This window comes from Aquarana catesbeiana, linkage group LG12 (genome assembly GCF_042186555.1).
Source record: "Aquarana catesbeiana isolate 2022-GZ linkage group LG12, ASM4218655v1, whole genome shotgun sequence".
NCBI lineage: Eukaryota > Metazoa > Chordata > Amphibia > Anura > Ranidae > Aquarana > Aquarana catesbeiana.
Window position 1 is genome coordinate 160,754,646 of NC_133335.1, and position 26,473 is coordinate 160,781,118.

Genomic DNA, 26,473 nt, shown 5'->3' on the forward strand with positions numbered 1-26,473 from the left:
GTGGAACTTAAAAGCACTTGCTGCTCAGTTTAGTGATAACTAACTAAGAACAAATAACGGCATGAAAATATTCCTCTTAAAATGATCATGGCGATAATATATAACATGTGCAACTGCAAACTATGTGTAGGCTAGGCACACCTATGCGCAAATTTTGGTTTTTCACAGGAGGGAGAATAAATTGAAAATTATTTATTCCTTTTTAAAAAAAAAATTCACCTAACTTTACTGACATCAAATTGTGATAGCAATAACATATGTTTATATGTGTGTGTGTGTAAAATCAGTGCATTTTTGGAGCTTTTATCATTGTATAAATGACAATGGTCCCAAAATGGCATCAAAAGTGTCTGATGTGTCCGCCATAATGTCGCAGTCACAATAAAAATCGGCGGATCGCCGCCATTACTAGTAAAAAAAATTGTTAATAAAAATGCCATAAAACTATCCCTATTTTGTAGAAGCTATAACTTTTGCACAAACCAATCAATAAACGCCTATTGCAGTTTTTGTTACCAAAAATATGTAGAAGAATACATATCGGCCTAAACTGAGGAAAAAATTTGTTTTTTATATATTTGTTGGGGATACTTATATAGCAAAAAGCAAATAAAAACCGCAGAGGTGATCAAATACCACCAAAAGAAAGCTCTATTTGTGGGAAAAAAAGGACATCAATTGTGTTTTGGGAGCAACGTCACACGACCGCGCAATTGTCAGTTAAAGCGTCGCAGTGCTGAATCGCACAAAGTGGCACGGTCATTTGGCAGTCATACCTCCGGGGCTGAAGTGGTTAAAATGTAAAAAAAATAAATAATCAAACACGTTACTTACCGTTTTATGTCGCTGAATTTTTTGGCGATATGTCTCCTCCACCTTCCTGGAGATCTCCTCCCACTTTTCCCGCTTCCACTCCGTAGTGGTTTCCCTGGAGCGGGGGCCACACAGCTGCATCCAGCAAGGAAGCATTTCCCTTACCAGGACCTGGGACTCAATATGAGTCCACATTAGGTTACGCTTCCTGCTGGATGCAGCTTGTGTCCCCCTGCTGCGCCCATTTTTGGATGCTGCCTTAGAAGGCCCAGGAACAGCCTCCTGCATGCTGCTAGTGCTGGAATGGGTTGCTGCTGGTGCTGCCATTGCCATTATCTCTAAGCCACACAGCGTCGGATTTTGCGGCCGCACTTCTGATTGAGAAACGAATGTGAAAGTTTGGTTGGCTGACTGCTGGGGCAGAGTAGACCAATGCAATGAGCATGAATGATGAAGATTCGACACAGAAATGAAAACATGCAAACGTAAATCTGGCTTATGGTGTCTGTCGAAAGTTAGAAGATTCGACAGAGCAGCAAAACAAACTGTACGATGCTGCTATCGAACATTTCCGGTCAAATGCATCCCAGAAAATTCGACCGGAATGTACGATTGCGACGACGTACAGTTTAGCTGCTCCGTCGAATCTACTTTGAACATTCGACAGACACCATAAGCCTTTAATGACAGATTCGACCTTAATTCATTTTGATTTTCGGACGAATGCAAGTTTTTAATGAAAAACGAAATAAAGAAAAACGAATTTCGGGAGTAACTAAATTTATATTTCGGACGAAAACGAAATTCCGAAACAAAATATTTCAGTGTGCACATGTCTAATCTATATATGGAAACCTGGAAGAGGATTTGGAGAGTGCTGCATATATTATAGAGATCCCCCCCCCCCTTGTTCCGTTGCCTGTCCACACCATTGTTCATAGTTTGTGAATTCAAGGGGTATGGACTTGTTCTTCCAGATGGAGTTTAGAAAGTGAGAGATTTGGGAAAAGCGAAATCTCTCTGACTCTGGTAGATCCAGTTTATTTATGCAATGTTTCGGGGTCAGCGGGCCCGTCCTCGAAGTAGGGTCCTATGCGGTACATCCCCTTATCCAGCCACCATTGGAATGATTTGATATTCATGCCCGGGGGAAAGTTTGGATTGTGTAATATATGCGCTAAGGGCTGCATACTCGAGGTTAGAGATGGTAATTGACGTAGTTTGTCCCACAACGCTAGTGAGTGAGGGTAGGGGACATTATGGGAGGTCTAGCTTTTTGGGGGCACCACAGGAGGAAGTCCCAGGGTATTCTCAGGAACTGCTTGTCTTTCCATTTGTATCCAATCTGTTTTTTTTGTATTTAGAGTACACCACAGATAGCTGTGCTAATCTAGCTGCCTTGCAATACCAAAGGAGGTTGGGGAGTCCCAGGCCCCCCTGTGTTCTAGAGCTGAAAAGGACTCGTTGGGCAATCCTATTACACTTATTTCCCCATATGAATTTTATGATTTTCTTTTGGAATGTTTTGAGTTGGTCTCTTTTAATCACTATGGGAAGTGATCTGAAGAGGTAGAGGAGCCTGGGAAGTAGGGTCATCTTGACGGAATTGATCTTGCCAAGCCATGATAACTGAAGTGAGGACCAGATTTTGAGGTCAGATTTAAGTTTGTGGAACATAGGAGGGAAATTCGCCTGATATAGTAGTTGGATCTTTGGGGGTAAGATTAATCCCTAGATAACGGATTGGAGGAGTCACTCCATTTAAATTTGAAAGCGGGTTTTAAACTATCTACAACTGATTGGGGTAAGGAGATATTCATAGCTTGGGATTTGGCTAGGTTCACCCTTAGACCTGAGACTGCTTCAAATGAGCCTAATAAACTACATAGGTTAGGAAGTGAGGTAATTGATGAGGTGATAAATAATAGGATATCATCTGCGAATAATGCACATTTATGATAGGATTGGCCATATTGGACACCCCTGATATTCGGATTAGTTCTGACTGCTATTGCTAAAGTCTCTATTGCCAATGCAAATATCAGGGGTGAGAGAGGGCACCCCTGTCTGGTGCCCCTAGAAATTTTGAAAGGGGCTGAGTAATCAGAAAGCTTTCTCCGAAGCCCCAATGCTTGAGTACTGTGAACAAGTACGGCCAAGAGATTGAATCGAAGGCCTTTTGTAGGTCCAACGAAAGCAAAAGCCCCTCCTGAGGGAGGTTCCTGTCCCACCCGGATTGAAGGACTGAGATTATGTCTATCGCCCGTCTCACTTGGTCTGGGCCTTGTCAGCCTGGAATAAAGCCGACTTGATCTTTGTGTACATAGCAGTTAATGAAAGATCCCATTCTATTCACTAAAACTTTGGTCAATATTTTTAGGTCATTGTTGATCAATGAAATGGGCCTGTAGTTCTCCACTAGTTCTGAGTCTCTATCGGGTTCGGGGATAACCAATATAAATACTGCATTAAGGTAGGGGTCCACCGGGTCCCCTTTTCTTTTGGAGTTGAAGAATTTGGTTAGACGAGGGGCCAGGGTTACTGCGAAAGCTTTATAGTAGGGAACAGAAAAGCCATCCGGGCCAGGGGCCGAACCTCTTTTCAGCTTCTTGATTACCTCTAGCACCTCGTCTGCTGAGATAGGGGCATCTAAGATTTCCCTATGATCGTCTTTCAGGATTGTATTTTGGACCCGTCAGTATCGGTCACTCCCTGGTATAGTTTGGAGTAGAACGATTCAAAAGTTTGTAAAATATGCTGGGGATTTTGGGTTGTTGAGCCGTCTTTTAGTCTAATTTTCAGAGAGGTGTGTGATCGGATTTTGGGGGTTAGTTTGGTGGCTAGCATGGTGCTCATTTTATCTTTGTGTTGGTAGAATTTAACATTGTTCCAGCGGATGGCTTTCTCGGCCCCGACCGTGAGAGCTAAGTTTAGAGAAAGGTGGGCAGAGTCAAGCTGCGTTATGGAGACCATGGAGGAGTCTTGTTTGTGACGTTTGCTTAAGGTTGCAAATTCCTGTTCTAGTTTAATAATTTCTGAGGATCTTTCTTTTTTGAGTCGAGTAGCAATTTGAATGATTTTACCTCGGATCGTAACTTTATGAGCTGCCCATAAGGTCTCGGCCGAGATGCCATCTACGTCATTAATTAGAAAATATTCTTTTAGAGCTTTATCAATTTCGATGACCCTAATAGGGTTGTTCAGTAGAGATTTGTTGAGGGTCCAGTGTGATCTGTTCGGCCTAGTGATAGGGTTTAGAAGGGTAATGAGAACCATAGAGTGGTCTGAAAGGGCTGAGTCCATGATGTGGGCTTTACTGACATAGGGAATGTGTGTTGTGGAGATGAAAATATGATCTATCCTGGAATATACCTGATGAGGATGTGAGAAGTGTGTATAGTCCCGCAATGTCAGATTAAGTTCCCTCCATATGTCTGCTAGGCCTTGTTGAAAAACAAGTTTAGCAATGTTTGAGCTAATCTTGGTGGGGCGAGTTAGTTGTGAGGCTGGTGGTTTTGACTTGTCCATTGATTGGTCGAAGGCTGTGTTGGAGTTCCCTCTACCTTAGACCCTAGTTCCTGAAACATTGAGAGGAAGAATTTAACCTGGCCTTTTGTTGGGGGCATAATAAGAGACAAATGAATAGAGCTGTCCCTCGATGAGACCCTTAATGAGGATAAATCTGCCTTCCGGGTCTCTGTATTCCTGCTGTTTCGTGAATTTGCATTTTTATGCGAATAGGATAGCTACCCCCTTGGATTTGTCCTCTGCATTTGCTAGGTAGAATTGCGGGAATTTAGCGTGGAGGAATGAGGGGATGTACCGCCTAGGGAAATGTGTCTCCTGTAGCATCACTAAATCTACTTTTTGTGAGTGGTATGATTGGAGTACTTTCCTTCTCTTGACTACGGAGTTTAGCCCTTGAACATTGTGAGAGACTACCTGAAGAGCAGTGTTATTTGTGGCATTAAGAGACATGGCAACCGAAACAAAGGTGGACGCTAATGTAGGCAGCACTTACCGTCATCTGGTGAGATGCAGGAGGGTCAGGGTGATGGTGAATTCGGAGTTTGGAACCTGGAGAAACCGGCATTGATGTAGACAAATGAGCACTGGCAAAATAGAAAAAGAGGTATGTGAGAGAGACAGGGAGAAGAATGAGGTAAGGAGAGAGATAGCCCTTAAAGGGCCGGAGGCGATAGGGGAGAGTAAAAAGACTCTCCCTCCTATCACCTAGTAAACAATCACAGCCCATAAATTGGGCCTGTGTCCCATCCTCCATGCATGGAAAATCCATAGTAGGACGATGGGAGAAGGCGCACGACAGCTGCCTCAGCCAAGGAAACCCTGAAAAAGAAATAAGTACATTATCACATGAAAATGCACAACTAGAAAGAGTAATAAAAAAAAATTATAACGATAACTGGATTAATAGCTAATAGGCATAATACTGGGCCGGAAGTCTTATTGGGTAGTGTAAAGAACAGTAGAGCTAGGGATGACTCGAGTCCTCCAGAGCAAAAAAAAGAGGAAAAGTCAATGCCCCTCGAGAGGGGAGATCCCCCAACTGGTGCGTGAAAAAATTGTTAAGATTAACGTCTTCCCATCCCTCCTCTGGGGAGTGAACGGCGCTAACACCTTAGCGTGGGTCTTCGAGGAAGTCTTTCCGCTTTGAGTTTGCTAGCCTGTTCAGGCTACCTTGAAGAAAGAGGGGATCATGGTGGGGTGCGGGTGAAAGGCTGACTGTTCTGTGCCGTAGGAGGAAGTTACAAGGACTGGGTTGGGTGGTCAAGGATGAGTCCTGGTTGTAACGCGGATTGGTTGGACTCTGGTGTAGGTAGCTCGGCAAAGCCGAGCTCAAAGAAGGAGCAATAGGAATGTCCCATATTTTAATTTTTCAAGTAGGTAAAGGTTCCTTCACTCTTCTGTTTTTAACTGTTTTCCAAGAGGGGGAGATTGAGCTCGTGGGTGTGGAGCATTTGGCAGAGCTTGATTGAAGATTTGAGGTATCCATCGAGGGTTCTTGGGAGATAAGATTCAATTGGAGGAGTACCTGTTCACCTTCCGGAAGATTGGTGAAGGAATGTGTTTTGCCTTTAAAGGCAAATTTTAGGGCAAAGGGGAAACCCCACCAGTATTTGATCTCCTTTTGTGATAGAATCAATAATAACAGTTTGAGGGTCCTGCGACGTTGGATGGTCGTGGGGGAGATGTCCGCAAAAATCTGGATGTCATTGCCCTGAAAGGAGAAGTGTGTCTGCTTGCGTGAGGCTTTCATTATGTCTTCCTTCACTCCATAATAGTGAGGCTTAACCACAACATCCCTGGGGGTTCCATCCTTTCTAAGAGGACCCAGAGATCTATGAGCTCTGTCTAGCTCGAGTTTGTGCTGAGCTATGGATGGGATGAGGGTTTTGATAAGCTCTTGGGGATGTCCGTGATGGACTCTGGTAAGCCCCTAATCCTGAAATTGTCCCTCCGTGAACGATTTTCAAGATCGTCGATCCTGGCCAGAGCAGTGTCTAATTGCTCTTGAATTATGTGTATGTGGTCAGTGTTCTGTTTGGCCCTGGACACCGTTATGTCGAGTTTGTGCTCAATCGCCTCCATCCTGGCTCCCAGGTTTTGGAAGTCAGAACGTATGTCACTGGTGATTTTGTTAGGCAGTATGAGTGAGACCTCTGTCAAGCAGCTCAGACAGTTTAAGGTACAGGTCTCCTACATTAAGGGGGCGTCCATCTCCGGGCCTCTTGGGGTGAGTACATTCACCATGCGGTCAGGGGTTTCTCCCATGGGGAGAGCCTGTATGAGTCCAGTGAGCGCTCAATTAGCGACTCTGTGGAGGCCGGGGAGGGGGTGCAATGTGGAGGATGCTGGTGGAGGCTAGGGGGTGTAGGTGAGTGTAGCTGGGGTCAGGACTTGCCTGTGTTCTTGCTGTCCTCCTTGGAGCTGTTCCTGTGACTGAATAGCGGCCGCCATCTTGGATTTGGCCCGTGTGTATTCGGCTGTAAATTGCAGCCCTAGATAACTTCTGGCTGTGCTGCCCGGCATGAAATTGCTCCTAAGGGGTTCCCCGATCGGGTCCTGCCGTTAGGGGGGCTCGAGCTGGTTCTGATCTGGCTTTAGGATCGCTGGATGGCTGAGGCAGGGCAGAGCTCCCGCCTTACGTGGCCATCTTGGAAGATTCCGCGCATGCGCTCACAGGTTACAGCTTTTACAAGGCTGGTGTGAACAGCTCTTGATGAAACTCCTGTATAACAACATTTTCAACAACGTTTAAACCACTCAACAAGGCTTATGTAGAATACTTACCATAACCGGGAGCCCTCATTCACTGCGTGCTGGGTGGAGAGTCATCCTAGTCACATGGGGAACCGCCTATAGTTTTCAGATGCATAAAAAAAGTAAAAAACACAATTTAAAAATAAAGATCACATGTATTTGAACACTGTTTGCACATCGTCAATAGGATTCTTATATAACAAATGAATGTTGAACCACATGACAAGGCTCACATAAAAAAAATACATCTTTCTAGCAGCATGTACACTGTGGGTGTAGTATTCCTTATTCAAATGGTTAGGTTTCCAGCTTACTGCTGTAGAATTCTCTTCTGTCTTTGTCAAAGTTACATTTTCTATCGGAAACATGTATACCAGAAGCAAATGAAGGATGGCAATCCTACATGTTAAACAAAGCTAAGGCCAGCCATATAGGGTTTGATGGGCAGGCTGAATGTACCAAGTTGACCGATCAATCAACTTGGGTACAACCAGCATGCCAGATTCTTTTACAATTATCTGCTGTAGCCGCTAGTAATAATCACTGTTTTCTCCCATCGGGACAGCTTCCCACGCTGGGAGAAGACAATGGCCAGGCAGGAGGGATTCCTGAATCAACACTGTCTGTGCTGATGGTAGAATCAAGCAAGTTTCTTTCCTGCAACTAGGGATGAGCCGAACACCCCCCTGTTCGGTTCGCACCAGAACATGCGAACAGGAAAAAAGTTCGTTCGAACATGCGAACACCGTTAAAGTCTATGGGACACGAACATGAATAATCAAAAGTGCTAATTTTAAAGGCTTATATGCAAGTTATTGTCATAAAAAGTGTTTGGGGACCTGGGTCCTGCCCCAGGGGACATGGATCAATGCAAAAAAAAGTTTTAAAAACGGCCGTTTTTTCAGGAGCAGTGATTTTAATAATGCTTAAAGTCAAACAATAAAACTGTAATATCCCTTTAAATTTCGTACCTGGGGGGTGTCTATAGTATGCCTGTAAAGGGGCGCATGTTTCCTGTGTTTAGAACAGTCTGACAGCAAAATGACATTTTGAAGGAAAAAACTCATTTAAAACTACCCGCGGCTATTGCATTGCCGACAATACACATAGAAGTTCATTGATAAAAACGGCATGGGAATTCCCCAAAGGGGAACCCCGAACCAAAATTAAAAAAAAAAAATGACGTGGGAGTCCCCCTAAATTCCATACCAGGCCCTTCAGGTCTGGTATGGATTTTAAGGGGAACCCCGCGCCAAAAAAAAAAAAAAAACGGCGTGGGGTCCCCCCAAAAATCCATACCAGACCCTTATCCGAGCACACAACCTGGCAGGCCGCAGGAAAAGAGGGGGGGACGAGAGTGCGGCCCCCCCTCCCTCCTGAACCGTACCAGGCCACATGCCCTCAACATTGGGAGGGTGCTTTGGGGTAGCCCCCCAAAACACCTTGTCCCCATGTTGATGAGGACAAGGGCCTCATCCCCACAACCCTGGCCGGTGGTTGTGGGGGTCTGCGGGCGGGGGGCTTATCGGAATCTGGAAGCCCCCTTTAACAAGGTGACCCCCAGATCCCGGCCCCCCCCTGTGTGAAATGGTAAGGGGGTACATAAGTACCCCTACCATTTCACGAAGAAAGTGTCAAAAATGTTAAAAATGACAAGAGACAGTTTTTGACAATTCCTTTATTTAAATGCTTCTTCTTTCTTCTATCTTCCTTCATCTTCTGGTTCTTCTGGCTCTTCTGGTTCTTCCTCCGGCGTTCTCGTCCAGCATCTCCTCCGCGGCGTCTTCTGTCTTCTTCTCCTCGGGCCGCTCCGCACCCATGGCATGGGGGGGAGGCTCCCGCTCTTCTCTTCTTCTTTTCTTCTCTTCTTCTCTTCTTCATTTTCTTCTCCGGGCCGCTCCGCAATCCATGCTGGCATGGAGGGAGGCTCCCGCTGTGTGACGGCGCTCCTCGTCTGACAGTTCTTAAATAAGGGGGGGGGGGCCACCCGGTGACCCCGCCCCCCTCTGACGCACAGTGACTTGACGGGACTTCCCTGTGGCATTCCCCGTGACGTCACAGGGAAGTCCCGTCAAGTCACCGTGCGTCAGAGGGGGGCGGGGTCACCGGGTGGCCCCGCCCCCCCGTTATTTAAGAACTGTCAGACGAGGAGCGCCGTCACACAGCGGGAGCCTCCCTCCATGCCAGCATGGATTGCGGAGCAGCCCGGAGAAGAAAAGAAGAAGAGAAGAGCGGGAGCCTCCCCCCCATGCCATGGGTGCGGAGCGGCCCGAGGAGAAGAAGATAGAAGACGCCGCGGAGGAGATGCTGGACGAGAACGCCGGAGGAAGAACCAGAAGAGCCAGAAGAACCAGAAGAACCAGAAGATGAAGGAAGATAGAAGAAAGAAGAAGCATTTAAATAAAGGAATTGTCAAAAACTGTCTCTTGTCATTTTTAACATTTTTTACACTTTTTTCGTGAAATGGTAGGGGTACTTATGTACCCCCTTACCATTTCACACAGGGGGGGGGGGCCGGGATCTGGGGGTCCCCTTGTTAAAGGGGGCTTCCAGATTCCGATAAGCCCCCCGCCCGCAGACCCCCACAACCACCGGCCAGGGTTGTGGGGATGAGGCCCTTGTCCTCATCAACATGGGGACAAGGTGTTTTGGGGGGCTACCCCAAAGCACCCTCCCAATGTTGAGGGCATGTGGCCTGGTACGGTTCAGGAGGGAGGGGGGGCCGCACTCTCGTCCCCCCCTCTTTTCCTGCGGCCTGCCAGGTTGCGTGCTCGGATAAGGGTCTGGTATGGATTTTTGGGGGGACCCCACGCCGTTTTTTTTTTTTTTTTTTGGCGCGGGGTTCCCCTTAAAATCCATACCAGACCAGACTCGAAGCTCATCCCTACCTGCAACCCATGGTTGCAGGAAATAAATTCACTTGGTGTATGGCTGGCCTAAGTCCCAGCAAAAGAGAGTAAGTTCTAGTTGTGTCTCATTTCTTTTGCTCCTGAGTTTTTTTTAAAGGACAATGAGACTCAAGGCTTTAAACACTTAACCAAACCCACAAGTCTGTCTCATCCAGGCTGTTGCCTGGGTCATATTATTGCTTGTGAAAAACATGGCTCCTGATAAAAAAAAATCAGCACCTTTGCCTGATGATCAGTAAGCTCAAGTCACATCAATGGCTGTATAGAACTTACGTAGATATCCACTGTTAACTGTTACCCAGCAAAAGACTTGTTAAGGTTCCTTTTCTTGTGACACCAATACACAGCTCCCAGTGATGCAGGGGGGAAATAAAATCAAAGGTTTTTATAAATGCATGTCAATTCAAGAAGCAAAAAGACAAATTAGGGAGACTGAAAGAGAGAGAGAGTCAAAATGATGAGTAGGCAGGAATGAGCAAGTTTGAAGGAGAAAAAAATTGAATGTTTGGAGAATAGATGAAGGTCAGTTTAGGAGAAAAAATGACTTACACTAGAGGTCATCCTGCTACCGGTAGCATAGAGGCAGGTGTCAGCTGGGTTCTTATGGTTTAAACCAGTCTACATCTGCCCCTTTCCCCCCCAAAGGAGCTTCTTGTGATCCCGTAGTCATACTTCAGCTCCGTGCCAACAGGAGGATCTTCTTTGGCCACCAACAGAAGAACAGGAGTGGTGCCATCGCTCTGGTAACTCAGCCGAGGCTTTGGTTTGGTTGCTTTTTTGAGTGGTTGATCTTCCTCCCAAAATTTGTTGGTAGGGATGACAGGGACACGAGACGTTCTTGGCATCAATGCACAGCTTTTGACGGTTCTTCCTGTCCTCAAAAAAGAAGAGGTAGCCCATCTCACCTGCCAAATAAATTCAATAATAAGTGCCATGCTGCTTATATTAATAAAGGACAATAAAATAGGACAAAAATAAATGTATCTCTCAATCAGAAAAATCCGTAACTAGAAACGGACACACGTATATCAAAATATCCTTATACCCATAAAACATAAAAAATATAAATGCTGTTGAATAAATTAAATTGAATAACTTATTGGCAGAAAAACATGCAATTTTTCTGCCAATAAGTTAAAGCTTGTATCAATCAGTGCCATAGAATAGTCTATATGACCAACTCTTAAACCCCCACTGTTATGCAAGTGCTGGTTTAATTGAATAGACTGAACTTCACTACAGCGCCATATTTACCACTTGAACCCCCTCAGGTGGTACACTGACTGGGTTTATTTGACCCCCTCAAAGTAATTGCAAAAGAGCACTTTTCTAAAAAAAAACTGCTCTGTGCAATCCCGATCCTCCCTCCTTCTCTTGGGGCCGCTTGCTCTGGAGGCACTTGTGCATGCTCACTCCCAAGACAGCCTTGTGTGTGCGCATGCATGCCTGCCTACAGACACACAGTGCATGGCTCATCCTCCAAACCCCTGCTCCATTATTACTGGCTGCAATTGACAGCAGGGGGAGAAGTGTAGTGTGCAGAATTGATGGTATCAGATTGACATGTGTGATCACCTGATAGTCATGTTTTGCCAACCTCACCATCTTACCTGCTGCCATGGCATTCATAAGTTCCTCTCCTCTTCCACGCGAAATGATTGGTCCATGGTAGTCACAGACCACCTCACCTTTCTTGAAGGGTAATGTTGTGAAGACCATTTCTCCAGTGTTTCAAACACAATCTTCTATGATGGCAAGCCCCTTCCAGTCTTGCAAGGTGATGTGACTTTATAGGTCTGCTTCTTCTTTAACCTTCTCCCTGTCCATGGGTTTCCAGCTTTCCAGGATGTCTTCCATCTTCGGTTTGTTCGTCGTCCATCCCTGTGTTTGAGAAAAAGTTTTTACCTGCTCTTCCATGGGGGGATTCCTCTTGAAACGTCCTGAAAGCAGAAGGTTGTGTATTACAATATAATACATTATAATGCAAGAATAGAATATGCTTAAAAGCAGAGTTCCAGCCACAATTTTTTTTTTAAAGTCAGCAGCTACAAACACAATAAGGACACTTGCCTATCCAAGAAGCCCACAAGGTCGCACCCCCAGGCTGATCAGTCCATGGGATCGGGTGCAGGTGTCACCATTATAACTTGCGGCTTCACTGCCAGTTTCCTACTAGCAGGCCATGCAGGTCCCAGAAGACAGCAGGAGGGCTCCCCACAATGGACATGACGTCCTGCGCCACAGCCCGGCTGGAACAAAGTACACCATGTACATCAAAAAAGGTACAAAAAAAAATTATATATATATATATATCTCCAAAAACGATGGGTGGTCTTTAGTTTAAGACCACCTCTCAAAAGTGGGAGGAACTCCGCTTTAATTCACAGATGCTAGGGAAAATAGGATTTTTTATAACAGCTTACCTGTAAAATCCTTTTCTTTCTATGGACATCACGGGACACAGAGCCACAGTAATAACTGATGGGTTATGTAGGTACCACTAATATAATATAATGTTACAAATCAATTTGATATAATGTTTCTGTTATTCCTTTCACTGGTGTCTATTTAATAACCCCTAGATATACCAGGAATAATGTAAAAACCATTATGTATTATTTATATGTGGTTATAACAAACCCTTTTTATATTACATTGGCTAAGTACACATATATCTGTGTACTTCTATACAGATTTATTATTTTTAATATTGTCTTTTAATCTGATTTCTATGCACATATATGCCTATGTTGATGTATGTGCATTTGTGTGTGTGTATATATATATATTATATTATATTATATTTTATATATTTTATATTACCACTTTTTTTCAGTGCATCTCTTGCTGGTTTTCTAAATACATGTGTTCAGGATACTGTCACCTTTGGTTACAGCTCTAGAATCATCTCTCTAATAGCCCCTGTCTACATCTAGTTTACATTTAGATAACTATTGTATCCAATATCTGATAATTGGGCTTATCTCCTCTCCTGGTTTTTTTCCCCCCCTCTCCCTTCTAGTGGCATCATCCGATTTAGTGTATCATATATATATATATATATATATATATATATATATATATATATATATATATATATATATATATATATATATATATATATATATATATATATATATATATATTTATTATTTCTTTCAGGAACTCCACTTCAATTTATTATCCCCCTCTAATCCATAGCCTAGATGGTTCTGTCTCACTTTTGCCTCTATCCTTGCCTACGACAAAATGGAGACTATTGTTTACTATAGCAAGTCAATCTCGTGCGCCGAAGGGCGCACGGGATATGATGTCACGACCGCACTTCCGCTTGGTGGACCGCAACCCGGAAGCGGAGGAGCGGCGTGCGTTCCACCAGGCTCTACTGTACACAGGAACGTGTCACCGGCCAGCAATGGAAGCCGGTACAGCTACGGTCCCTACAGAGATATTCTGTCCGAGTAAAAGAGCTGTCATCAGACATGCACACCATAAGGTATGCTACTCCATCTCTGATTTTTGATTTTTAACCTCTGGTCAGTGTCCCCTGATGTGTATAATCTATAGGTAAGAGGGGAGAGGAGCTACAAGGAGCATTTGTTATGCTTTGGCTCACGTATGTAACAGTATTGGCAGGACTATTCTAGACTATTTTAATCTATTTGTTGGTAGATGTTTGCACTCCCAAATATATGCATGGCCGCTGATCTAAACATTATAAATCAAAATTTAAAATTAAAATTAAAATACCAGAACTAGTAACTACTACAATTAAGATTAAATCAGACTAAAATCACAGTAAACGTAAAAAGTTTTTTCATTATAGCCTTTTAATAATAACTACATAGCCTAGGCCCACCCCTCTCAGAGAGCCGCCCACCAAGTAAGGGAGGAGCCTTTTGAACCAACCGGACCAGTCTTGTTTGGATGGACACATGTATAAAAACCAGCAGGAGACTAACACTACTAAGGCTCTGATGAAGAAGGGCAACCTTCGAAACGCGTTAGCCAGCAGTAGTCCGTACGCCTCCTTCCTGGGATCTGGAAAACTGCTACCATTGGACTAATCGCCGCTGTGCCATATACTAATGCGATTTTTTTCTTCTACCTTTGTGAGTAGATTTTATCTTGTTTTTAATCAATAAATCTGTCAAGGATAATGCACTAGGCTGGTGCGCTCTTTTTTTCTTTCTTTTTAGGTACCACTAGGTATTGGACACTGGCCACACCCTAATCAGGAAGTTCAACCCCCTATATAATCCCTCCCCTTCCAGGGATACCTCAGTTTTGTAGCAAAGCAACATAAGTGTATTAGAAGAGGGGCGGGACCTCTGTGTCCCGTGATGTCCATCGAAAGAAAAGGATTTTACAGGTAAGCTGTTATTAAAAATCCTATTTTCTTTCTCGGACATCACGGGACACAGAGCCACAGTAATAACTGATGGGATGTCCCAAAGCAATGCCAACTGAGGGGGGGAATCACAACCAAGTAGGGTGCCATCAGACCTGAGGACCCTGTACCGCTGTCTGCAGCACACTATGCCCAAAGGCGATATCCTCATGCCTTCTCACATCCACCTGATAGAATCTGGTGAATGTATGGACTGAAGACCAGGTTGCGGCCTTGCAGATCTGAGCCATAGAGGCCTGGTGATGCACTACCCAAGAAGCACCAATAGCCCTTGTGGAATGTGCCTTGATCTGAAACGGAGGAATCTTCCGTTTCAAACCGTAAGCTTGAATAATCAATTGTCGAATACATTTAGAAATGGTCGCTTTTGACGCTGCCTGTCCTCTATTGGGACCCTCTGGCAGCACGAACAAGACATCCGTCTTGTGAATCTGAACAGTTGCTTCCAGATAGGTCTTGACTGCTCTTACTACATCCAAACAATGTAGTGACCTTTCTTCCGAAGAACAGGGATCTGGAAAAAAGGAAGGCAGAACAATGTCTTGGTTTAGATGAAAATCTGAAACCACCTTCGGTAAAAAACTAGGATGAGGGCGCAGTACCACTCTATCCTTGTGTACAATCAAGTAAGGCTCTTTACAGGAAAGAGCTGCTATTTCTGATACTCTTCTAGCAAAAGAGATGGCTACCAGAAAAATTAGTTTCCTCATCAGCAAGACCAAAGGAATCTGACGTATTGGTTCAAAAGGCTGTTTCTGTAACACCGACAGAACCAAGTTCAAGTCCCAGGGGTTTGGGGGCGCCTTAACCGGAGGATTAAGACGCATCACCCCCTGCATAAAGTTTCGGACCAAAGAATGCAAAGTAAGTGGCCGTTGAAACAATACTGATAAGGCCGAGACCTGGCCCTTGATGGTACTCAAGGCCAGCTTCATCTCTAATCCTAATTGTAGAAAATCAAGAATTCTACCTATGACATATTTCCTGGGATGCCAAACCCTGGATTCACACCAGGATACATAAGCTTTCCAGACTCTATGATAAATCATTCTGGAAGCTGGCTTCCTTGCATTGATCAAGGTAGATATGACAGGACCTGAAAGCCCACAACTCTTTAGCGTTTGTAAGGCAGGATGGAACACTGGACCTTGAGATAACAGGTCTGGGCGTACAGGTAGGGTCCATGGGGAACCCACCGTCATCCTTGCTATTTCTGCCTACCAAGTCCTTCTGGGCCAAGCGGGGGCCACCAGAAGTACCAACTTCCTTTCCTGCCTGATCCTGCGAAGGAGTCGTGGCAGTAGCATAATAGGAGGGAATGCATAAATCAGTGAGAACCGATGCCACGGAATCACCAACACATCCGTCCCACCTGCAAGAGGATCCCAGGCAACCGGTAGAAAGGATTTCCCTTTCTGCAGGTTTTCGGGTATGAGCCACCAATTGAGGCTCTGACTCACCGCATGCGACAGGTACATTGGAAAGTCTAATGCCTGAACCTTCTTGTTCCAGGCCGACAGAATACTGTGTTGCAGTAGTCCTGAATGGAACTGAGCATAGGGAACTGCTTTGAATGAAGACACCATCTTCCCCAGCAGCCTCATACAAAGGCGGACAGAAGGACCCTTCTTGGTCCTGACTGTCAGAATCAGCTCCCTTAAAGCAGTGATCTTTGCCTGCATACACTTCTGCTGAGCAGGAAAAATGGGCACAGGTAGGCATGCATCTCTGATGTCCATTGATGTCAAAAAAGCTCCTCCCTGCAGGGTGAAGACTACTGTCCGAATTGATTCCAAATGGAAGGACTGTATCCTTAGGAATCGATTCAGATCTCTTAAATCCAAAATGGGTCTGACATCCCCATTTGGTTTATGGACCATAAAAAGGTTGGAATAGAAGCCCAATCTTTGATCCTTTGTGAGAACCACCATAATGAACTCTTGCGACAAAAGTCGCTCTATCGCTAGAAGGAGCGACTGCTTCTTTTCTGGGCCTCTGGGAGCACCTGATCTGAGGAAACGAGGAGAGGGAAATTCTTGGAACTCCAGTCTGTACCCTAAGGTTACCGTGGAGATTACCCATTTGTCCTGGAGGTCCTCCTGCCAGAGCCTTGAGAACTGCAGCAGTGTTCCCCCACTCGAGCGAGCGGGGGCGCCCCTTCATGAAGAGGCCTTAGTGTCTTGTCTAGAAGACTTCTTCCCCCAGGACTTTTTCTGTCCCTGGGGTTGACTCTTGTTTCTTGCCCCAGATGGAGGAGGCCATCGTGACTGCCTGGATGCTGATGCCCCTGGCGCTGGGGAAAGAGTCCGTTTAAAAGTGGGACGCTTACTCCTCTTCTTAGCAGGTAAGAGAGTGCTTTTCCCACAAGAGATTCTCTTGATATAGTTATCCAAGTCTTCTCCAAACAACCTTTCCCCATGAAAGGGAAACCCAGCCAGGAGCTTCTTACATGGTGCTTCGGCTGACCAATTTTTCAACCATAAGATTCTACGCATATGCACCAACCCAAGTGAAAGACGAGAGGTTTGCACGATAGAATCTCTGATGGCGTCAACAACATAACATAAGGCCGCAGGAAGGTTAGCAAACCCCTGGGCCTGCTGCTCAGGTAATACTTTGATGACCTGTTTAACAGGGTCTCTTAAGTATTGACAGACTCCAATCGCTGCTACTGCAGGTTGGGCCACTGATCCTGCTAAGGAAAAAACATCCTTCAATAGGAATTCCATCTTTTTTATCCACAGGATCCTTGAGCATCTGCGCGTTGTCTACAGGACAAGTCAGTACTATTTATAGAGGAAATGGCCGCATCAATGGCCAGCATTCCCCACATCTTAATACATTTTTCTTCCATAGGATAAAGTGTTGAAAACTTCTTCGGCGGAAGAAATCGCTTATCTGGGTGATCCCAGATAAAGGAGCTTTTCAAGTAAATTATGAACAGGAAAAGCATGTGCTGTTTGAGAAGGTTTCAGCGACCCCCAAAGAAGACGAAGGTTCCTTAACACACTCAGGTACGGGCAACTTAAATGTTGAGCGGACCAATCCAGTAAGGATCTGCACTAAGACTTTCTCCTCTTGGGAAGTCGCAGAGGGTCCCTCTCCACCTGATTCCTCCGAAGAGGAATCATCCGTCCCATCCCGATCCTCTGAAAGGGATTTGTCTCCTTTCTCCCAGAGTTCCTCTGCCTGAGGGTCTTGGGAAACAGAGGAAGGCCTAGTACGTTTTCTTCCATTGAGTGAAGATGTAATCACGGCCATTAATCTTTCCTCTAACCCAGAAATGGTTGAGGAAAAAACCTCCTGTGTAATGTATACAGGGGCTGAAGTGCCAGAAGCAGGTGTAGCCCCTGACCCTGACGGCTCTCCCTGGCCCCTCAGGAGGGGAGGATGTAGCAGACGGGGTCCTCAGAACCTGAAGGAGATCCCCTAGTGTCTCTGGTTCTGGGGGTACTTGAACCTCTTCTACCCATAGTGCAAAGCAACAAGGTGTGAGGTATCCAAAAATGAACACTAACTGCTGAGCGATGTAGTCCGGCAAAGCCCTGCTACCAAATGCCCAGTCTGGTGTTCCCTTAGTAAATGCAGCCTAGGAGAATGGCTGTGTCCCACCTTGCATGCAACTGTCAGCTCTGTGTCCCTCCAAGGCTCAGAGCACCTGTAAAGTGTGCTTTTAAATAGCCATGCTTTCTGGCACTGTGGGCGTCTGAGCACGCTGACGCTGTGCTGACGCCCCGCCGTTTTTGAAAAACGAGCGCTTCCCGCGCGAGCCGACCCTTCCTGACAAGCATGGAGGAAGGCTGGGGGAGGAAGGAGGAGGCTGGCAGTGATGGGCCCTGCATTGCAATCGCATCGCTGGCAGCGGCGGTGACAGTGCGGTCTAAAACCACCTTACAGCATATCTGAAGCCTGCCCCTAGCCTGGGGGGAACATCCCAGATGAGAAAACCCCCCCCATCCATCTTACCTGGAGCCGGCGGAAGAGCCTGTGCAGCGAATGCTGAGACAGAATCAGCATGAGGTTTGTGCTGTTGACAGCCCCCTGGTGGTCACAATAGGCATAGCATGCATTTACCTTAAAGGAGAAAACCCACTAGAATTCAAAATTCTGTGGATTCTCCTCTTACCTTATCCAGCCGCAGGATTCTGTATACACAGACCCAATCTTCACCTCTCACGGTGGGCTCTGTTTGTAAAAACCGTCGGAGACTGGGGCTACCTACGAGTACGGGGATCCTGCAGTTCTGGCCCTGTAAAGCACCCAGCCAGAAATTAGGAGGTTTAAAGCCATTTTCTGATCTGCGGGGTCCAGCTCTCTAAAAAGAGAAGTGTTACAGGTAAAACCTCGTTTCTTCGGACACGAGGCCCGGGTACCATCCAATTCGGCCATGAAAAGACACTTTGAATGGATCCGGTTCGCCTGGCTTGCCCCAGTATAGGATATAGGATCTTCCCTTTGGAGCTTCAGCACAGGACATCTTTGCACGTCCAACACCTAAGACACTGGCGTAAAAACTGAGGTATCCCTGGAAGGGGAGGGATTATATAGGGGGTTGAACTTCCTGATTAGGGTGTGACCAGTGTCCAATACCTAGTGGTACATACATAACCCATCAGTTATTACTGTGGCTCTGTGTCCCGTGATGTCCGAGAAAGAAAATATAAAATACTCACCTCATTGACGTGCATCACGTACTGCTGTTGCCTCCACCTCTTTTAGCAGTACGCCTCGTGTTCCATTGTAAAGATGTGGCATTTCTTCAAACCTGGTGATTTTGCATCGGTTCCCACCAGGAACGCATCTTGGACTCTTCTGAAGGCCACCTCCCTTGTCATCAACTGGCACTGCTTCCTGTCTTGTCCTCGGGTCTCTAGAAATCAAAATGGGTGTTTAACCATTAACTTTCTTGTCCAATGTAAAATTGGAAAAAAATAAAAAATAAAACACACACCAAAAAAAAAATGGTTCCCACTTTCCTTACCAAACCCCCTTTTCTTGGGTACCCCATTGGCATTCTGGGCTCCTCATCTGTCCAGTGCCCACATGGGAAGTCGATTCCTATGGGGGCACTTATGCAGGCTTGCACCTGAGCACTGCCATCTATAGAAAGCAGGACTCTGCCCTGCCCCACCACTCCATCTCTGGATTTGATTAACAGCAGTGGGAGCCAATGGCTTCCGGTGCCTCAGCAAAGCCTATGAGCAAAGAGTGAGTGAGGGGAGAGAAGAGCTGTAGATGTGCACAGCGCTGGATTGAATGAGTGCTCATGTATAGGCTTGATAACTGCTTTAATACAAGTGTTAAAGCCAAACTCTGTACAGACATTTTTTGTTGGCAACAGTAACATGATCAATATTTTTACTTGGTGACTTTCTAGATTCCGATCAGCAATATACAACCTACCCTGAAGTAGAAGGCATCCAGTCTTTCTGAATCCTCTTCACTATCACAGCACCCTTCACAATCTTGCCCTCGACATCTTCACCTTCCTTCGAACTGCCGAAATATTCCTCCATAAGCTCCTTCACTTTGTCATCACAGTGGGATAAACCACACTGCTCGAAAGCCTTCCTTGCCTGCTGGTAAGTAACTGCAGGAGGGTTAAATTTAAAGGATGAGAGATTTTTGTTAGTTTGTGGTCTGGTATGGTTGTACAACTGAAAAAAAAAGTTTTTGATTAGCACTGATGAGTTACATTAGTGGCATAGCTCTATGACAGATTTAATATTTTACTTGCCTCTTGTGGAATTGAGTGAGGTCATCAGAGATCAAGCGTTTCCCTCCCTCGCTGGTGACAAAGAAGTGGTCCCCTTTGTTGAAGGTCTTTAAAAAAAAGGTTGAATCTTTTAGAAATATGTGGTGAACTATACTTCCTCAGATTTTTCCAAGACCACCGTAGCCATCTGCGAGTGAGCTTCCGACATCCACCTTGATGATCGTTGCATCCACAGCCTCTGCGTCGACGTGGATGGTCTCGTGGGTCCTCAGCAGCCATTCATGTACCTGTTGAAGGATAACAAAACAGATGTTGTAAGTGACACTCGTTACAACATTTGTTGTAAAACACTATTGACTCATATAAGCACTCACGGTCATGTTTTGAATGACAGCTGGTCTCTGAAGATGCTGCAACATCAGTAGTAGGGATGAGCCGAACACCCCCCGGTTCGGTTCGCACCAGAACCTGCGAACGGACCGAAAGTTCGCACGAACGTTAGAACCCCATTGACGTCTATGGGACTCGAACGTTCGAAATCAAAAGTGCTCATTTTAAAAACTAATTTGCATGGTATTGTCCTAAAAAGGGTTTGGGGACCCGGGTCCTACCCCAGGGGACATGTATCAATGCAAAAAAACGTTTAAAAACGGCCGTTTTTTCGGGAGCAGTGATTTTAATGATGCTTAAAGTAAAAAAAAAAAAAGTGAAATATTCCTTTAAATATCGTACCTGAGGGGTGTCTATAGTATGCCTGTAAAGTGACGCGTGTTTCCCGTGTTTAGAACAGTCCCTGCACCAAATGTCATTTTTAAAGGAAAAAATCTCATTTAAAACTGCTTGCGGGTTTAATGTAATGTCGGGTCCTGGCAATATGGATGAAAATCAGTGAGACAAACGGCATGGGTACCCCCCAGTCCATTACCAGGCCCTTTGGGTCTTGTATGGATATTAAGGGGAACCCCACACCCAAATTAAAATAAGGAAAGGTGTGGGGCCACCAGGCCCTATATACTCTGAACAGCAGTATACAGGCGGTGCAAACAAGACAGGGACTGTAGGTTTGTTGTTAAGTAGAATCTCTTTGTAATTTTGAACGGGTACATTTTTAACGTGTTTAGCTCCAGCCAAAAAAATCTTTTTTAAGCTTTTTGGAAAACATAGGGAAGGGTTATCACCCCTGTGACATTTGTTTTGCTGTCTTTCCTCCTCTTCAGAAGATTTCACCTCACTTTTTGTCCCAATGGATTGGAAAGCATCAGTGGAAAGGAGAAATGTTTTTCCCATATTAACTCTTACAGGAGAGAATTTCCCTTCCTAGGGGTAGATTTCATCTCACTTCCTGTTGTCTCCTTCCGTTTGCAAGTAGGAGTCGTTTGTAAGTTAGTTGTTTGAAAGTAGGGTCCTGCCCTATATACTCAGCAGAAATTTGAGCCTTAGGTGTTGCTGTGGCCACAACACTGTAAGCCCTCACAGGGCCCTGCTGTGAAATATTAGATCAAGAATTGTAATTACATGCCCCTGTTGAACAGGAGCTGAAAAATTAGGCCTTAGGCACTGGTGCTGGTGCCACAACACTGCAACCCCTCACAGACACTCTAGTTGGAACGCAGGAACGAGCCCTGCTGCAAAGTATTGCATCAAAAATTGTAATTACACGCCCCTGTTAAACAGGGGCAGAAAAAATGGGCCTTAGGCACTGGTGGTGGCGCCCAGAACCAAAAATGTTCTTACAAGCTATCAGCGTGATGATTGAGGAAGAGGATAATTACTCAGGGATAGTCACTCAGCATCAGCATAGGCAGTCTTTGAAGGGATCTGAGATTTTAAAAAAAATTATTCGGTTACATCAGCATCAGGTGCTTGGTAGCTGGTGGTGATCCAAGACTGATTCATTTTTATGAAGGTCAGTCGATCGACCGAGTCAGTGGACAGACGCACCCTGTGATCGGTTACCACGCCTCCAGCAGCACTGAATGTGCGTTCCGAAAGAACGCTGGATGCAGGACAGGCCAGTAGCTCAATTGCATACTGTGCAAGCTCTGGCCAGTGATCCATCCTCAAGACCCAGTAACCCAGAGGATTTTCGGTGGGAAAGGTGTCCAAGTCTGATCTTGCCCCTAGGTATTCCTGCACCATGTAAAACAGACGCTCGCGATGGTTGCTGGAACCGATCATACCTTGGGGCTGCGGACCAAAAAATTGTCTGAACACATCGGTCAGACGGCCACCTTCTCCACCGCTCCTTCTTTGACTGACCGAAGCCTCAGCAACACGTTGTCCAGAAACAGGAGTTTGTAACCTCCCAGTCTCTGGAAACGCGTTGCACAGACCTTTCTGCAAGGCCTCCCGAAGATGTTTCATCCTCTGCTCCCTTTGCGATGGCAAGATAAGGTCCGCAACCTTACCCTTGTAACGTGGATCAAGGAGGGTTGCCAGCCAGTATTGGTCCTTCTCCTTGATACCACGAATACGAGGATCCTTACGCAGGCTTTGCAGGATCAGGGAGGCCATGTAGTGTAGGTTTGCTGAGGCATTCGGTCCGGAGTCCTCTGGGTCACTAAGGACAACATGGTCCGCAGCCACCTCCTCCCAGCCACGTACAAGTCCATGTGTTTCTTGGGACTGATCCCTTAAAGACTGCTGCTGATGCTGAGTGCCAGGCTCCACCTCCATACTGACACAATCTTCCTCCTCCTCCTCCTCTTCCTGTGTGATTGGCGGGCATGCAGAAACACTGTCTGGATAAAGGGGGCCTTGAGAGCTAAGGAAGTCCTCCTCTTCCTGCCTCTGTTCTGCCTCAAGTGCCCTGTCCATTATTCCACGCAGCGTGTGCTCCAACAGGTGGACAAGGGGGACAGTGTCACTGATGCATGCACTGTCACTGCTCACCATCCTCGTGGCCTCCTCAAATGGTGACAGGACAGTGCATGCATCCCTGATCATGGCCCACTGGCGTGGGGGAAAAAAACAAGCTCCCCTGACCCTGTCCTGGTGCCATAGTCGCACAGGTACTCATTGATGGCCCTCTGCTGCATGTGCAGCCGCTGCAGCATGGCCAACATTGAGTTCCACCTGGTGGGCATGTCACAGATTAGGCGGTTCTTGGGCAGGTTAAACTCCTTTTTGGAGGTCCGTCAGCCGAGCACTGGCATTATATGACCGGTGGAAATGCACACAGACTTTCCTGGCCTGCCTCAGGACATCCTGTAAGCCCGGGTACCTGCCCAAGAACCGCTGCACCACCAAGTTAAGGACGTGAGCCAAACAGGGCACATGGGTCATTTGTCCCTGTCGGAGGGCAGAGAGGAGGTTGGTGCCATTGTCGCAAACCACCATTCCTGCCTTAAGTTGGCGTGGCATCAACCACCTCTGAACCTGCCCCTGCAGAGCTGACAGAACCTCTGCCCCAGTGTGGCTCCTGTCCCCCAAGCACCCCAGCTCAAGCACCGCATGGCATCTTTTGCCTGCGTACTTGCGTAGCCCCTTGAACGACTACGGAGCACTGCTGGTTCCCAGGAAGAGGCCATGGAGGGGGTGGAGGAGAGAGGTGTGTCACAATCATTAGCATTTTGGAGGCATGGTGGCGGAACAACCTCCAACACTACTGCACCTTGTCCTGCATCCTTCCCAGCTGCCAGCAGAGTCACCCAATGCGCCGTGAAACTTAGGTAACGTCCCTGTCCATGCCTGCTGGACCATGAGTCAGCGGTAATATGCACCTTACCGCTGACCGCCCTGTCCAGCGAGGCATGGACATTGCCTTCCACATGCTGGTAGAGAGCCGGAATCGCCTTCCGTGAGAAAAAGTGGCGTTTGGGTACCTGCCACTGAGGAACCGCACATTCCACAAACTCACGGAAGGGGGCAGAGTCTACCAACTGAAAAGGCAGCAGTTGAAGTGCTAGCAATTTTGCCAAGCTAGCATTCAACCGCTGGGCATGTGGATGGCTGGGAGCAAACTTCTTTCGGCGGTGCAGCAGCTGGGGCAGGGAAATTTGCCTGGTACAATCTGATGTCGGTGTACCAAAATCAGATTGCCCACAAGTACTTGGCTGTGACACACCTAATTCTACACCTTCATTCCTCTCAGTGCAGGTCTCAGAGAGGACTGAAGGTCTAGTGGGGTTGGAAATCTCAGCTGATGAGGAGCAAGGAGAGGTCCTCTTTGTTCTTTGGTGTGGGTCTTTTAGATACGCTTGCCAACGAACTGCATGGCAGGTCAACATATGTCTGGTCAAGCATGTGGTACCCAAGCGGGAGATGTTTTGGCCACGCGAGATACGCTTGAGACATATGTTGCAAATAGCAGCGGTGCGATCTGATGCAATCGTCTCAAAAAAGGCCCACACCAAAGAACTTTTTGAATAACGCGCAGAGACTGCAGCGCCCTGCACGAGTGGAGCTTTGGGGTGTGATGCAGTCAATGTGCTGCCCTTAGGCTGGCCCTTGGAGGGCATCCTGCCTCGTTGGTGATGTGCCGCCTCCTCCTCCTCTCTCCTATCAGGCACCCACGTTGAGTCAGTGACCTCATCATCACCTCCCTCCTCATCACTGGAGCAAACCTGGCAGTATGCTGCAGCAGGGGGAGCATGACTGCCAGATTGCTGTCCTTCTTGGGCACCCCCTCTGTCCGTGCTCATGTTACTGCCTTCATCGAGCTCAGTATCATCATCAGAGCCTTCCAAACGCTGGGCATCCTCCTGGAGCATGTACCCAACACTGTGGTCAAACAGTTCGAGGGACTCCTCAGGAGGACATGGTGGGGCTAGGGAAGGAGTCACTGATGACATTGAGCCGAGGGAAGAGGCCGCTGCTTTGCCAGACAAAGTACCCTGGGCATGGGTGAGAGAGGATGAGGAGGATGAGGACGGCTTGGTCATCCACTCGACCAAGTCTTCCGCATGTTGCGGCTCAACATGGCCAGCTGCCGAAAAAAAGGCCAAGCGTGTCCCATGGCCACGTGCTGATGAGGATGCACCGTCTCCACGACCAGCACTAGACACAGAGCCTGCTTGCCCTCTCTTATTGGCTTGTGACTGTCTACCTCTCCTTCTTGGCCTTCCAGACATACTAATGGCCTGTAGCTGCACTAAGCTGGGATATATATATATATATATATATATATATATATATATATATATATATATATATATATATATATATATATATATATATATATATATATATATATATATATATGTACGTACTGATACTGCAGCTAGCAAAATCAACTGCCTGCCTGTAGTATGAGAACACCACCAACCTTCTACAGGTAGCTTTAGCTGAACACTGTGAGCAGGACGCACTGCACTAACTGTAAATAGTCTAGCTGCCTGACTGTGGTACTAATAGGATCAAAAGAACACCAGCAATTTTCTTCAGGTAGCTGTATTTACTGTAACAAGACAAGCCTGCCTGTCAGTAAGAAGATAACAGAAACGGATCTAGCTGAACACTGTGAGCAGGACGCACCCCACTAGCTTGTAGGTTTAGCTGAACACTGTGAGGTGGACGCACCCCACTAACTTGTAGATTTAGCAGAACACTGTGAGCAGGACGCACTGCACTAACTGTAAATAGTCTAGCTGCCTGACTGTGGTACTAATAGGATCAAAAGAACACCAGCAATTTTCTTCAGGTAGCTGTATTTACTGTAACAAGACAAGCCTGCCTGTCAGTAAGAAGATAACAGAAACGGATCTAGCTGAACACTGTGAGCAGGACGCACCCCACTAGCTTGTAGGTTTAGCTGAACACTGTGAGGTGGACGCACCCCACTAACTTGTAGGTTTAGCTGAACACTGTGAGCAGGACGCACCCCACTAACTTGTAGGTTTAGCAGAACACTGTGAGCAGGACGCACTGCACTAACTGTAAATAGTCTAGCTGCCTGACTGTGGTACTAATAGGATCAAAAGAACACCAGCAATTTTCTTCAGGTAGCTGTATTTACTGTAACAAGACAAGCCTGCCTGTCAGTAAGAAGATAACAGAAACGGATCTAGCTGAACACTGTGAGCAGGACGCACCCCACTAGCTTGTAGGTTTAGCTGAACACTGTGAGGTGGACGCACTGCACTAAATGTAAATAGTCTAGCTGCCTGACTGTGGTACTAATAGGATCAAAAGAACACCAGTAATTTTCTTCAAAATACTGTAACAAGACAAGCCTGCCTGTCAGTAAGAAGATAACAGGAACGGATCTAGCTGAACACTGTGAGCAGGACGCACTGCACTAAATGTAAATAGTCTAGAAGATAACAGGAACGGATCTAGCTAAACTGAATACAGTGTGTGTGTGTGTGTGTGTGTGTGTGTGTGTATATATGTATATATATA

The 26,473-nt window shown here is 46.2% G+C and overlaps 1 protein-coding gene across 6 annotated transcripts in view; it reads right to left on the reverse strand.

The window, feature by feature from the left end:
• Positions 1-26,473, reverse strand: part of LOC141113187 (uncharacterized) — a 51,064-nt gene that overhangs the window by 12,199 nt on the left and 12,392 nt on the right. For 2 of the 6 annotated variants that reach the window (XM_073606128.1, XM_073606125.1), the window contains exons 2-9: positions 20,153-20,418; positions 19,819-20,005; positions 19,089-19,285; positions 12,075-12,253; positions 11,615-11,944; positions 10,278-10,909; positions 7,126-7,191; positions 4,835-4,925 (exon numbers count right to left, since the gene is read on the reverse strand). In XM_073606128.1, coding sequence (XP_073462229.1) covers positions 19,090-19,285; positions 19,819-20,005; positions 20,153-20,177 — 408 coding nt within the window. In that variant the 5' untranslated portion in view covers positions 20,178-20,418 and the 3' untranslated portion in view covers positions 4,835-4,925; positions 7,126-7,191; positions 10,278-10,909; ... (1 more) ...; positions 12,075-12,253; position 19,089. The remainder of the gene's footprint in view (positions 1-4,834; positions 4,926-7,125; positions 7,192-10,277; positions 10,910-11,614; positions 11,945-12,074; positions 12,254-19,088; positions 19,286-19,818; positions 20,006-20,152; positions 20,419-26,473) is intronic. The other 4 variants (XM_073606130.1, XM_073606127.1, XM_073606129.1 and 1 more) reach the window with 2 other exon arrangements.